Source organism: Acanthopagrus latus, chromosome 1, assembly GCF_904848185.1.
Source record: "Acanthopagrus latus isolate v.2019 chromosome 1, fAcaLat1.1, whole genome shotgun sequence".
Classification (NCBI taxonomy): domain Eukaryota; kingdom Metazoa; phylum Chordata; class Actinopteri; order Spariformes; family Sparidae; genus Acanthopagrus; species Acanthopagrus latus.
This window is the reverse complement of record NC_051039.1, coordinates 660,913-674,387: the sequence shown is the minus strand read 5'-3', so window position 1 is coordinate 674,387 and position 13,475 is coordinate 660,913. Positions and strand designations below refer to the sequence as shown.

Genomic DNA, 13,475 nt, shown 5'->3' with positions numbered 1-13,475 from the left:
CAGCTGTTCAGACCTGCTGTCAACATCCATCCTGAGGGTCCAGTGACAGGACAGGTGAGGACAGGTGAGAACAGGTGAGGACAGGTGTGAACACCCAGTCAACAACAACCAGTCACCTCAGCAGCACCAGACTCCATTAACAAATGTGGTGATTTTAAGAGTTGTTGCGTTAAAACAAACTTCATAACGTAGTGAAACTGTGTTTCTGACAGATTCTGACTCATTGTGTCCTTGTTGTAAATTCAGCATTAAATGTTTCAGCTTGTTTGTTGTTTGTCTCCTTGTAAAAAGTGTCAGTTTGTGGCAGCATGTCTGTACCAGCCTGTCTGCTTCTGTGTCTAAAGTGCTAAAGTCTTACCTGCCAACATTGATCAGCTGTTTGAACACACTGTTTACACTGATTTCACCATTTACACTCCATTTATGAAAGAAGAAACATGTTATTGATCTGAACATGTCACATGTTACAAAGACACTAAACAGGAACAATATAGGCGACTTCTTTGTCCCCGTGGAGAAAGTCCCCAGACTCCCTTAACAAATGTGTCAGTTTAGTGAGTTGTTGAGTTGGAGACACTTTATAAACTCTGTGAAACTCTGTCTCTGACTCATTCTGCATTATTTGGACCTTCTTGTTCATTCTGCAGATGTTCTACATCAGGGGTCTCAAGCTCGCGGCCCGCGGGCCAACTGCGGCCCGCAGGACGATAGTTTGTGGCCCCCGCCTTCATATGAAAGTTTAATGTTAGTGCGGCCCGCGGATTTGATATGAATGCTGTCCTGATTTATGCTTCTCTGTATCCGTCGGTATGCAACGACGCAGAGCCCTCTGCGTCATAGCGTACCCTCTCCGACCCTCTCTCCGTCAGCTTACGAGCACCTCCCCAAACAACAGAGAGCTCACGGAGACCGCATCGCTCTGATTGGTCCGCTAGAGTTACCTCATTTCCGGAATCCCGATTTGCCGGCCGTATTCCTTCCACAACAATAACGTCGCCACTCGTCTCCTCTTTAGTTCTCGTCTCAATATTTACAATAAAAATGTCGATCAGTTCCAGTTCCAACAAATGTCTTCTCTGTGTCTCCATTGTTCGTTGTTGGTAGAGGAACGAGGCCGGGCCGTAAATAAACTAGTTGATAATCCTAACGGAAAGAAACGTATCGCCCTCTATTGTTAGCGCTAGCTCCATGCTAGCCACGAGCCGAACTTTATTAATAACTTTTAATTAATTTAATTTAATGTTAAACTATATTCAACATTGTTGGGCACCACAAACACTTCGTGTTTCCATGGTTTCTGACCTTCAACCAATCACGAACTGTGCCGTGCTTGACGTCATATGCAAGCGCAGGACCCCAAGCCGATCTGGCGCCGGCGGAAATAACACACATTGCAGAAATGACGTTCTCCGTGTGTCGGCTAAACACTGAAACTGAAACGTCAACGCGACAGTGACACCAAGTGGAATTATATGTTCCATTGTTGTTCAGAAAGTTAAAGGTTAAAGAACTGTTAATACAGACATTTGAATCTGAATAATAATAATTAGATTTCTCTAGTCAGCAACTATCCCTTTCCATGGGGTCGCGGGGTGTTGCTGCTGGAGCCAATCCCAGCTTTTGTCTCAGGGCGAGGGCAGGGCACTCCCTGGATAAGTCGCCAGCTCATCGCAGGGCCCTCACTGATGAGCAATGGGGGGTTCAGTATCTTGCTCAAGGACACTTTGACATGCAGCTCAGCCTTGCCCGGAGCTGGGATTTGAACTAGCAACCTTTCGATCACTAGTCGACCTGCTCTACCCACTGAGCTACAGCCGCCCCATTATTATTATTATTATTATTATTATTATTATTATTATTATTATATATTTATATATTAAATATGACACCATATATCAAAATTTTAATATGACATAAAACATTTTCTTCATGTCATAAGACATGACATTTTACGAATACGACATTTTATTTATTTATTACTGATTGATTTATTTATTTTCTTATTAATTCTTCATTTGTTTATTTTTTTCATCTTATTTTGTGTTAAAAATAAAAATAAAGACATTTGAGAACATTGGAATGTTTTTATCAGAGCTTTTCTTGTGGAAAACCTGATGCGGCCCAGCCTCACCCAGACTCTGCCTCCAGTGGCCCCCAGGTAAATTGAGTTTGAGACCCCTGTTCTACATGAACTTCTTTCTGTCTCTGAGTAGAAACATGGAGTCTGTTTGTCTCAGTGATGGACGTTTGTTTCATACAGAGCAGGAAGTGACATCACATCACAGCTGGTCACTCAGACGGAGGATGAGATGTGAGAATTGCTAGACTTACAGCTGAACACCCGTGATTGGACGGTGACATCAGGTCTGAACAGGCTCAACACACCGGACGACCTGATTGGTTCGTACCTGTGTATCCCCTCTGAGTTGTTCTCCAGCAGGTCTGGATGGTTTTCAGCAGGAACCGTCAGAACGTCTCCCTGTGACACCAGTCTGCACACACACACACACACACACACACACACACACACACACACTGTAACATCCTGGTCCTTCACGCCACCACAGAACAATCTGAAGACTTCCTCAGCTGACCTCGGCGTGCTGAAGTGCTCAGACAGGATGTTGTCACAGCAGCTCAGGTTGTTGTACAGCGGCGACGCCACCGGCTCCACGTGAAGCTCGCTGGCAAACGGCGGGGAGGCGGAGCGACAGGAAGTGTCGGAGCGATGGTCGCCTGGCACTGCAGGAGACGGTTTCCACCTCTGAGACAAAATAAAACACAAGACTTTAACGAGTCAGCAGCTTGTCTCAGTGTCACTTCCTGCAGATTTTCACATTAAAAGTCTTCCAGCCTCACATCTGTCAGCTGGAGTGTGTTCAGTGTGTGTGTTTGTGTGTGTGTGTCTCAGTGTGTGTGTGTGTGTGTACCTTCACTCTCAGTGTGCAGCTCCTCTCGGGGATCTCGTCTCCTCCCGTCATGTTGAACCACAGAGTGCTGGATATGAAACCCACTTCATGCTGGTTCTGCAGGTCTGGACTCTGAGCTGGGTCGACCACCAGGACCGAGACCAGCCGCTCCCTGCAGACTCCGCCCCTCAGGTCCGGTCTGGAGGACAGCTTGACCCACTCCTGGTTGAACAGGCCCAGCCTGAGCAGCAGCTGTTTGCTCACCAGCACACAGCTGTCCAGGTCCACAGTGCCCCCCTGCTGACCTCTGACCCTGAGCGGTCCCTGAGAGTGCAGAACCCGCACATCCAGCCGGCACTCCAGCGCCTGCAGGACCCCGGAGAAGCTCCTGCCCAGCAGCCTCTTGTTGTCCAGGAGAGACCGCCCCCCTCCGAGGCCATCGGCATAGTGAGCGAAGTCCGACACGCACAGACGGAGCGGTCTGCAGGGCGGGGCGGGTCCAGGGGGGTCCGGGGGGTCCCAGCAGTCCGTCAGAACCACACACGTGTCGGTGGTGATCCGTCCCTGCGTCACAGGACTGCAGTCCAACACCAGCAGCTCCAACAGCTGCTGGTGGAAACACACGAAGAAGAAGAGACTGCTTCATCAAACAGGAAGTCACCTGTTCTGACCCAACAACACGACCCGCGGCCCGTTACACAGTCAGTTCATGGTTCTGACTGATGCTCTGATTCTTTGTGTGTTTTGGACCGTTTGTTGATCAGAAGCAGAAGAATATGTCACATTTTTGATGTATCAACCGAACAATTAAATCGATAAATGTGAGAATAATCGATGATGAACTGGATCAGTACTTATGGTCCTGGTCCACACAGAGAACAGAACCGTGGTCACACAGGTTGAGACATGAAAACTCTTTAGTTTAACAGAATATTATATAAAGCGTGAACATCAGCGTCAGATTGATTTATTACTCAGATGATAGATTGAACTGATTGACAGGTGAGCAGGATTTTAACATTTATCAAAAATATCCAATAATCAATCAAATGTTTCCTGCAGCAGAACCGAACATCTGGTCTGTAACTGGATACACACAGAACTAACAGGTTTGATTTAAAGATTTAAACTAACTGTAGATGACAGACACACGTCCCGGAGGCTCACCTGGCCCGGGTCCTGGCCCGGGTCCTGTCCCGGCACCAGGTGTCGGGGCAGCAGCAGCGGGTCTCCCTGCCGGGCCAGCAGCCACTGTTCGGAGCGGCAGAGCTCCAGCAGCCCGCCGGTGAACTGCTCGGTTCCGGCCCAGCGGAGGCTCTGCCTGCTGCGGGCTCCCAGCACCACTCGGTCCAGGCTGACCGGCTTCAGAGGCCGGACGGTCCCGGTGCTGCCGAGCCGCTGGAGCCCGTGGTGCCGCATGAAGAGGCGGCTGGTGAACAGCCTGACCCGCCTGCCGGACTCTGGTCTGGGGGAGGTCCCCCCTCCGCAGGTCTCCTCCTCGGTACTCGGGTGGACGCGCAGTAAAATGTCCGGCCTGCCGGAGCCCCGAGGCCGCTGCGGGGTGAAGAGGAGGGTCGGTGGGTCCGAGTCGTTCTGCAGAACTGAGCCCAGGTCAGATTTTAATATGAGAACATCCAGAGGACTCAGGTGCGGCGGGAAACTGTCAACACAACACAGCTCCACCAGCGCCGCCATCTTGGACATGCGCAGTACGGCTGCTCCTTCGTGGTTTCCGGCGCGTCACCGCCGCCTGGTGGACGAGCGAGGAACTACAACCTGAGACTGGGACACCCCGACCCACTGAACAGAACCATGATGACACTGCGGTCCAGCCAGCCGTGGTTCGAGCAGGCTGTACATCAGACCCATGAAACATACAGACGGTAATGAACTGAAGGGATCCTTTCAAAGTAAAGGACGAGGTGAGAAAAAAACAAAACAAAGAGAAAAACATTGTTTCGGTAAGTAGTCCAAGATTCATATACTGCTGAACTAAGCACTTCCTGGACTACTTACATGCATAATACATTTACTGTGAACTTTTCCAGTAATCCTGTGTCAAAATCCTCTACAGAGAAATATTTCTCAAGCTTTGGTCCTCACCTGTCTCACCTGTCTCACCTGTCTCACCTGTCTCACCTGGTGCCTGGAAGCTCTGTGAGGATCATGATCTTTGATTTCTCCAGTGCGTTCAACACCATTCAGCCTGCACTTCTGGGGGACAAGCTGGAGCTCACAGGGGTGGACCAGCACCCAGGCGCCTTGTTAGACAGGATCTCTGTGCCCGAAAAAAAAATCAATCAATCAATCAATCAAATAAAACGGCCTCATGGTGAAAACAGCCCCAGAGGTTTTTATGTGGTTGCATATCGAACTTCCAGCAGCCACAAATGCAACATTGTCACCAGAAGCTGACCTGCTTTCCTTATGGCATATACCCATATATGGACATATACCCATATATGGACATATGCCATATATGGACATATACCCATATATGGGCAGAGTCAGAATGATGTATTGCACATTCAACATCACTTAAACATAGTACACTATCCGCACTTACTAAATACGCAGACTTCAGAGGCTCGTCACCCGCCAAACCATCCCGCTTTGAACGGTGAACAGCCCAATAGTGCAATGCAAAAAAGACAACACATCATCTTAAAATGACTAATTTTATTAAATAATACATAAAGAATTAAATGACTTGTCAGCTAAATGCTACAGTGCCGATTCTCAAGCTTTTTTTTTGACCTGCGGGTTGATTCCCATTTGTCCAGGGGATCATTCAGTGCTCTAATGGAAGCCCGTCGGTTAGCCTACTTAGGTAGTTATCATGGATATATGGAGATTTATAGCAGATAGTTATTATGGATATATGGAGATTTATAACAGATAGTTATTATGGATATATGGAGGTTTATAGCAGATCGTTATTATGGGTATACGGAGGTTCTTTGGAAAAAAGAAGTTGCAGCCATAGCAAGAAGACGTGGAGAGTGAGGCGTCATCTCCTCCAGCCCCTGATGAAACTTCTATCAGCTCAGCATCTGAAACATTGACTTGTGGTGGTGGATGTTGTCTGAGTGTGTCGTCTCTGTTAAATGATGATGTTTTTCTCTTGATACCTACAAAGCCTCCTGTAGGCCTGATGCAGATAGGTAGGCCTCAGTGGGCCTATAGTGAGGGAAAATTTGCTTTAGCTGTGATTAAAATATGACGATGAGGACTTCAACGATTGGTCTTCCTTTCCTTCTCAAATTACGTTGAAATTGCATTTTTAACAGAACAATTTTCAAAGTTTTCCGGAGGGGAAATCTGCGGAGCCCCACTGAAAAAAGACTGTATGTGCGGGCAGTGATGCCGGTACTCTAATCTGACCACTGTTTTCAGTGACGAGTAATCTAACACGTTAATATTTCCAAACCACTAATCAGATTAAAGTTACTTATTCAAGTCACTGTGCGTTACTATTATTTTGTCATTTTCCTCAGTAAGAATTGTTACAACCAGAGCTCTGAGACGATTTCAGTATTTATTTAACTAAACAACCCGAAAGGAACATAATGTGGGTGTGTGTTGTATCAAATGTAGTGTGTGGGTGTGTGTGTGTGTGCATTTCTATATGTAAACACCAAACCACAGCAGGTTGTAGGCCATAGCAGCAGTCAGCTGCTCAGCCACCAGAGAGAGAGAGCAGACTGACTGAGGCAGCCTGTCATCAGTGAGGCCACACCCTGAGGTGTGGTCTGCTAAGGACGGCCCACTGCTGCCTGGTTCTCCTGGAAGGCACTGAGAGGACAAACAGATGCTCAACATGGCCGTCACAGAATATATAGTTTGCTTTCTTCTTGCGTCTCGGGGAGTGATGTCACATGTGCGACAAGTCATGTTCTCTTCATGAGGACAACTCAGGTGTAACACCACCCAGCCACGCAACACACACAACAATGGAGGGAGGAGAGAGATGCATGTTTTCTAGCTGGAAATACAGACATTATTTGATTAAAAGGTTTTTTCAGGCATAGACATCTTTATTTGACAGTGGATGGACAGGAAATGGGAGCGAGATGGGGATGTGACATGTGGTGGCCAACCACTTACAGAGCGAGTCCCACCAGGTGGTGTTAAGCAGAGAGCTGCAGCAAAGCCTCGTCCTCGACTCCTGCAGGAGGTCCCACCACCCAAACAGCAACAGCTGGGGGAGAGTTGAAGAAGTTGGTTCGGTGGTATGTTGTAGAGAAAATGCTGCACGTAACCCGGTTGACTCGCCCTCATTTGGTGCCATAATAAACAAGATCCCTGCTACGATCACTGCCGTGCTCGGTGTGACTGTTAAACATGCACTTCCAATGACGTGAGTTTTGGCAAATGAGTTATCAGATTACTTTTTCAAGGTAACTGAGGCAACACTCTGCGGGGCTAGAGCCCCGGATGTTTTGCACTCCACCCTTATAACTGTTATTTAACAGCACAGCTGGAACACAGATAGAGTTCCAGGTGATGATGCCACCTGACTCTCCCATGGAATATGATATGAAACGGGCAGCATCCTGCTGAACGATGGCTCGCTTGACTTTGACTGAACATCAAATATTGACCTGAGGAGGACACAAAGTGTCAGTTTCATTACACAGTATCATTTTCTTAGTGTTTATCTTTCACTCCAACACCTGAACTGTTCCCTCTGACATTAAACACACCTTTTTTTTCTAGAAGGCAAATATGACACAAGGGAGAAAAACACAGATGCAAACTCATCAGTCAGAAATGTGAGGAGAATCAACTGGTTGTTTATAGAAGGTTTATCTGTGTTTCAGGAACCTGCATATACATTCCAACTGTGGTGTAAAAGTGATGTTAATATTTTGTAGAATGTGATGATCGACACTTCAATAAAAAGCTCATTTGTTCCATCAGTTAACTTTTCTTTTCATGGATTTTATAGATCAGTAGCAGGTAAAACTGAGCAGTTATCAGATGAAATGACTAATAATTTTAAACATCACATCTTCAGGCAGAAAAAGAATTCAGAGATTAAAAATTCAGTCTGTTTGAAGATGAACAGAAACAGTTGTCACAAAAATATCACTTTCTCTCTTTCCTGTCATGATCTCCAGCTGTCACGATCTTATTAAGGCACAAAAGACAAGAAGCCTCACAACTACCTGGCTGTGTTGACATTAGAATATTTGTTTGAAAACTGATTCAGTCCTGCATAATTCCTTCTTATTGTGTATTGTAGTGGGATTGAAATGTAACAGACACAACAACAACACCCTAATAAATAACACCTTGACATGTGGGATTAGGTTTCTCACCTGGCCTTCCCCCACTGGAGAATGTTTCAGAGGGAGAGAGAAGTAGACATCAGATGTCATTACCTAATTTACAGTTGTTAAAGACATATAACATCTGTGTTAGCAAACAGTCCTCATTTCTTCTGATGTGGAGAGAGAAGACTATCATGCTTGGCCTCGTTTGACCTGAGGAAAAGGAGTACATCTTCTTCTGAGGAGAGGAAAGAGACCTGATGCGGTTATTCACTGTAAATTACTAAAAGAAGTCTCCGGTGACATGTTTAAAGCAAGAAAAACATCATCTCTTCTTGTTTGGTGAGGAGGTTTTGAGACTACCAGGCGCCTTTAGAGAAAATAGTCAACTTATAGAGGCTTAATTAAAGACAGAAACTCTCTGTGAGATGCAGAGAAAGCTTCTCTTCTTCCTGCCAGGTCAAGAGGTGAATGGCTCTCAGGCCCATATTCTGAAAGAGGAGTCAATCTGGATTAAAGGTAATCTCGGCCGAATCAGAGATGCAGAGACGAGAGGACAAGTTCCTACACAAGTCCTGCAGGAAAAGGAAACCAGCGTCTCCAAACAGCAGAAATCTTCTGTAACATTCTGGTTGTAATCATCAAACTTCACACTAGAATATATCAAAGTTTCCCTTTTTGAATGAAGTTATGGGACAAAAGGAATTTTTCCATGATATTCTAATTATTTCAGATGCAGCTGTACTTCACATTTGTTGGGATTTGATGGTAGGGCAGGTGTGGTGATTAGAAATTAATAATCATTGATAATAATTATTCAGATTACATCAATACAAATGAATAACAATTGTGATTAAATCGCAACTGTTCCTTCAGTCCAGCTGATAAATCCATCTAGTTTTTAAAAGTTACACTGATGTTTAAAGTTTATATAAATTTACCAACACTGTGGTTCTTGTATGTGTTTCTCTAGGAGACTCCCTGAGTCATCACAATGGACGAAAGTTCACGACCTTCGACAAAGACCAGGATGCCTGGAATGGGAACTGTGCCAGAAGTTTCCTGGGAGCGTTCTGGTACGGGGCTTGTCACCACGCAAATCCCAACGGGGTTTATCGTTGGGGGGCTGATAAAACTCTCTATGCTGTTGGAGTGGAGTGGAACCATTGGAAGGGTCATGACTACTCCCTGAAGAGCATCAGGATGAAGATCCGTCCTGTGCACTAGATCTCCAGGACCATCGTACAGCAGAATATCATCAGCTGACCTCTTCAGTGATTTCTTTCTCTTTCTGTCATTAAGCATGTAATCTCTTAATGGGCCGTGTTTTCCTGAAACTGGTTCCCAGCACAGTCCAGCAGCACACCAACTCATGTTAGTGAACATCTGTGGTGTCTTGCAGCAGCAGCAGTTAGCAACATTTAGCAACAGTTAGCAGCAGTTAGCAGCAGCAGTATTGTGGTGTGCATTTCCATTCTAATGCTGCAGCCTGAACGTGTCATCCTGAGTGAGGGGTGAAGCTGCTGAACGTTTGGATGTAGATTTAATATTTTTAGAGTGAATAATTAGAAAACTGGTGCCGTCTGCGTTCCTTCAGAAACGTGGGATCAAAGTGAACATAGGAGCTTATGAGGGAGTTGGTGGTCTGTGTGCTTCCATAGTTACAGGCCTGTGATCAGCACAACATTGATTAAATCAGGCTCAACACACAAATATGTAACATCCCAAATATTAATACACATCAGCAACGTGTCAGGACTTCAGGCTGAACTGGTGAACTGAGCCGCAGCTGTGACTCCCTCAGCTGGACTGCTGCTCCATGTGAGCCAGCAGAACCTTCGGCCCGTCAACAGTTAATGGATAAAGATCAACGTTTAGTCTCATGGTGTGTTCATCTCTGCACTGTCCTGATATTTGGTGGAGGGTTAAACTTTAACGTGAATCATAACCTGCTGTATGATGACAATAAATAAGAAGCTGAGCATCAAGCTGATGTGATCTGATGTCTTCATGGGTTAGGGTTATATCTGCAAGAGCATCTGCAAGAAGTTTCAACACGACAATGACGTCATTGATTGGATCGGTGAATTAAGACATTAAGTCCGATCTCACAAATTACACAAAATGCAAAATATCAGCCCATCTGATCCGATCGGCGAAATTGAATTGAATTTAGCCCACTCAGCTTTCTTTTAATGACTGACTGAGCGGCTGGGCCAATCACATTTCAACAGAAACAAGGATCAGCTTAAGTTGGAAGGGGCTGCTCGTATTTTTATGGTGTAAAAAAACCGTCCCAACCACTGGCTGGTTCGGCCTGGAACAGACCGGCAGTTTGGGAACACTCCCGAAACTCTCGATGGCCAGCCCGGCCCTGCCATCGGCCCATCGGGGAAATCCCTGGGACACCTGGGAAACATCTTGAAAACACACAGATGTCATCATCATGACGTGTTCCACTACGCCTCTTTAGAAGCCGCAGTCCCAGCAACATTCACCACAGTAGAGCCACCACTGCACTCTGTAGCTTTTATTTTTTGTACTTCCATTTACAGGCAGTGTTAATTTGCAAATTGGTTAAAAATTTAGCTTCATCTCTGACATTTAGCTTAAAAATTCAGCATTAAGATTTAATATTTAACATTTAGATTTAACATTTAGATTTAGATTGAAATTTAACATTTAGATTTCGATTTAACATTATATTTAACATTTCTATTTATGTTTTACATTTAGTTTTAGATTTATCATTTAGATTTAACATTTAGCATTTAGGTTTAACATTTAACATTTAGATTTAATATTTCCATCCATCCATCCATTTTCATCCGCTTATCCGACCGGGTAGCGGGGGCAGCTGTCTGAGCAGGGACACCCAGACTTCCCTCACCCCGGACACTTCCTCCAGCTCTTCCGGGAGGATCCCAAGGCGTTCCCAGGCCAGCTGGGTGACATAGTCGCTCCAGCGTGTCCTGGGTCTTCCCCGGGGTCTCCTCCCAGTGGAACATGCCAGGAACTCCTCCCGTGGAAGGCGTCCCGGGGGCATCCGAAACAGATGCCCGAGCCACCTCAACTGGCTCCTCTTGATGTGGAGGAGCAGCGGCTCTACTCTGAGCTCCTCCCGGGTGACAGAGCTCCTCACCCTATCTCTAAGGGAGCGCCCCGCCACCCTGCGGAGGAAACTCATTTCAGCCGCTTGTATCCGGGATCTTATTCTTTCGGTCATGACCCAAAGTTCATGACCATAGGTGAGGGTAGGAACGTAGATTGACTGGTAAATCGAGAGCTTCGCCTTTCGACTCAGCTCTCTCTTCACCAAGACAGACCGGTATAATGACCGCATTACTGCGGCCGCCGCACCGATCTGCCTGTCAATCTCACGCTCCATCCTTCCCTCACTCGTGAACAAGAACCCAAGATACTTAAACTCCTCCACCTGAGGCTGTAGCTCTCCCCGAACCCGGAGGGGACAAGCCACCTTTTTCCGGTCGAGAACCATGGCCTCGGATTTGGAGGTGCTGATTCTCATCCCAGCCGCTTCACACTCGGCTGCAAACCGCCCCAGGACATGCTGGAAGTCCCGGCTCGAAGGAGCCAACAAGACCACATCATCCGCGAAAAGCAGAGATGAAATCCTGTGGCTCCCAAACCAGATCCCCTCCGGCCCGTGGCTGCGCCTAGAAATTCTGTCCATAAAAATAATGAACAGAACCGGTGACAAAGGGCAGCCCTGCCGGAGTCCAACATGCACCGGGAACAGGTCTGACTTACTGCCGGCAATGCGAACCAAGCTCCTGCTCCGCTCGTACAGGGACCGTACGGCCCTTAACAGAGGGCCTCCGACCCCGTACTCCCGGAGCAGCTCCCACAGAATGCCACAAGGGACATAGTCGAATGCCTTCTCCAAGTCCACAAAACACATGTGGACTGGTTAGACAAACTCCCATGAACCCTCGAGCACCCTGCGGAGGGTATGGAGCTGGTCCAGTGTTCCGCAGCCCGGACGAAAACCACATTGTTCCTCCTGGATCTGAGGTTCGACTGTCGGCCGAATTCTCCTCTGCAGTACCCTGGAGTAGACTTTCCCAGGGAGGCTGAGGAGTGTGATCCCCCGATAGTTGGAAAACACCCTCCGGTCCCCCTTTTTAAATAGAGGGACCACCACCCGGTCTGCCAGTCCAGAGGCACTGTCCCCGACTGCCACGCAATGCTGCAGAGACATGTCAACCAAGACAGCCCCACAACATCCAGAGACTTGAGGCACTCAGGGCAGATCTCATCCACCCCCGCTGCTCTGCCACCGAGGAGCTTCCCAACTATCTCAGTGACTTCGGCTTGGGTGATGAATGAATCAACCTCTGAGTCCCCAGCCTCTGCTTCCTGTATGGAAGACATGTCAGCGGGATTGAGGAGATCCTCGAAGTATTCCTTCCACCCCGACAATGTCCCTAGTCGAGGTCAACCGCTCCCCACCTCCACTGTAAACAGTGTTGGTGGAAGACTGCTTCCCCCTCCTGAGGCACTGGATGGTTTGCCAGAATTTCCTCGAGGCCGACCGATAGTCCTCCTCCATGGCCTAGATTTAATATTTAATATTTAGATTTAGATTTAACATTTACATTTAGATTTAAGGTCCAAGTGTGTGAAGGAACGGTATCTTAAGTTTAATGTGCAACTTAGAATTTCAGAATGAACACTTCCTGTCTGACCATCACAATAAATCACGTACCAGTAAGACTGTGTGGAAACCTGAGCTGTCAGTTGTCTCGTGTGTTCGTCTCTCCAGGTGTTCCAGAGGAGGATGGACAGTTCGCTGAACTTCTACAGGCCCTGGGATCAATACAAGAAGGGCTTTGAGCTTCAGGAGCATCATACAGCAGAAATTTGATTGTGGGCATGAGAGACTTCCACCAAGCGAACTGGCTAATTGTAGGTTCAGCATTTGATTAAACACTTGGTTCAGATCACTAACTTGAGCTGCACAAATTAAATGAGGCAGGAATAAGTTAGTATACTGAACAACAACATTGAGCTCAAAGTTAAACTTGTTGTTGTTGTTTAACAGCACGGCTGGAACATTAATTCACTTCCTGGCGATGATGCAGCTACACTCTCTCATGGAATATGATAACAAAACAGGCAGCATCCTGCTGAACGATGGCTGCTTGACTTCAGACAGAACTTCAAATATTGACATGAGGAGGACACAAAGTGTCAGTGTCATTACACAGTATCATTTTCTTAGTGTTTATCTTTCACTCCATCTCCTGAACTGTTCCTTCTGACATTA

At 46.7% G+C, this 13,475-nt stretch overlaps 2 protein-coding genes across 7 annotated transcripts in view; one reads left to right on the top strand and one right to left on the bottom strand.

Moving 5' to 3' along the window:
* pex6 (peroxisomal biogenesis factor 6) overlaps positions 1-4,634 on the bottom strand; it is a 13,102-nt gene extending 8,468 nt beyond the window's left edge. Inside the window, exons 1-4 of one of the 2 annotated variants that reach the window (XM_037105629.1) lie at positions 4,077-4,634; positions 2,931-3,518; positions 2,595-2,764; positions 2,409-2,492 (exon numbers count right to left, since the gene is read on the bottom strand). In XM_037105629.1, coding sequence (XP_036961524.1) covers positions 2,409-2,492; positions 2,595-2,764; positions 2,931-3,518; positions 4,077-4,613 — 1,379 coding nt within the window. In that variant the 5' untranslated portion in view covers positions 4,614-4,634. The remainder of the gene's footprint in view (positions 1-2,408; positions 2,493-2,594; positions 2,765-2,930; positions 3,519-4,076) is intronic. The other variant, XM_037105637.1, reaches the window with a different exon arrangement.
* The window catches only part of LOC119023366 (NACHT, LRR and PYD domains-containing protein 12-like), a 286,857-nt gene that overhangs the window by 134,626 nt on the left and 138,756 nt on the right, over positions 1-13,475 (top strand). The gene's annotated exons all lie outside the window — the stretch shown is intronic.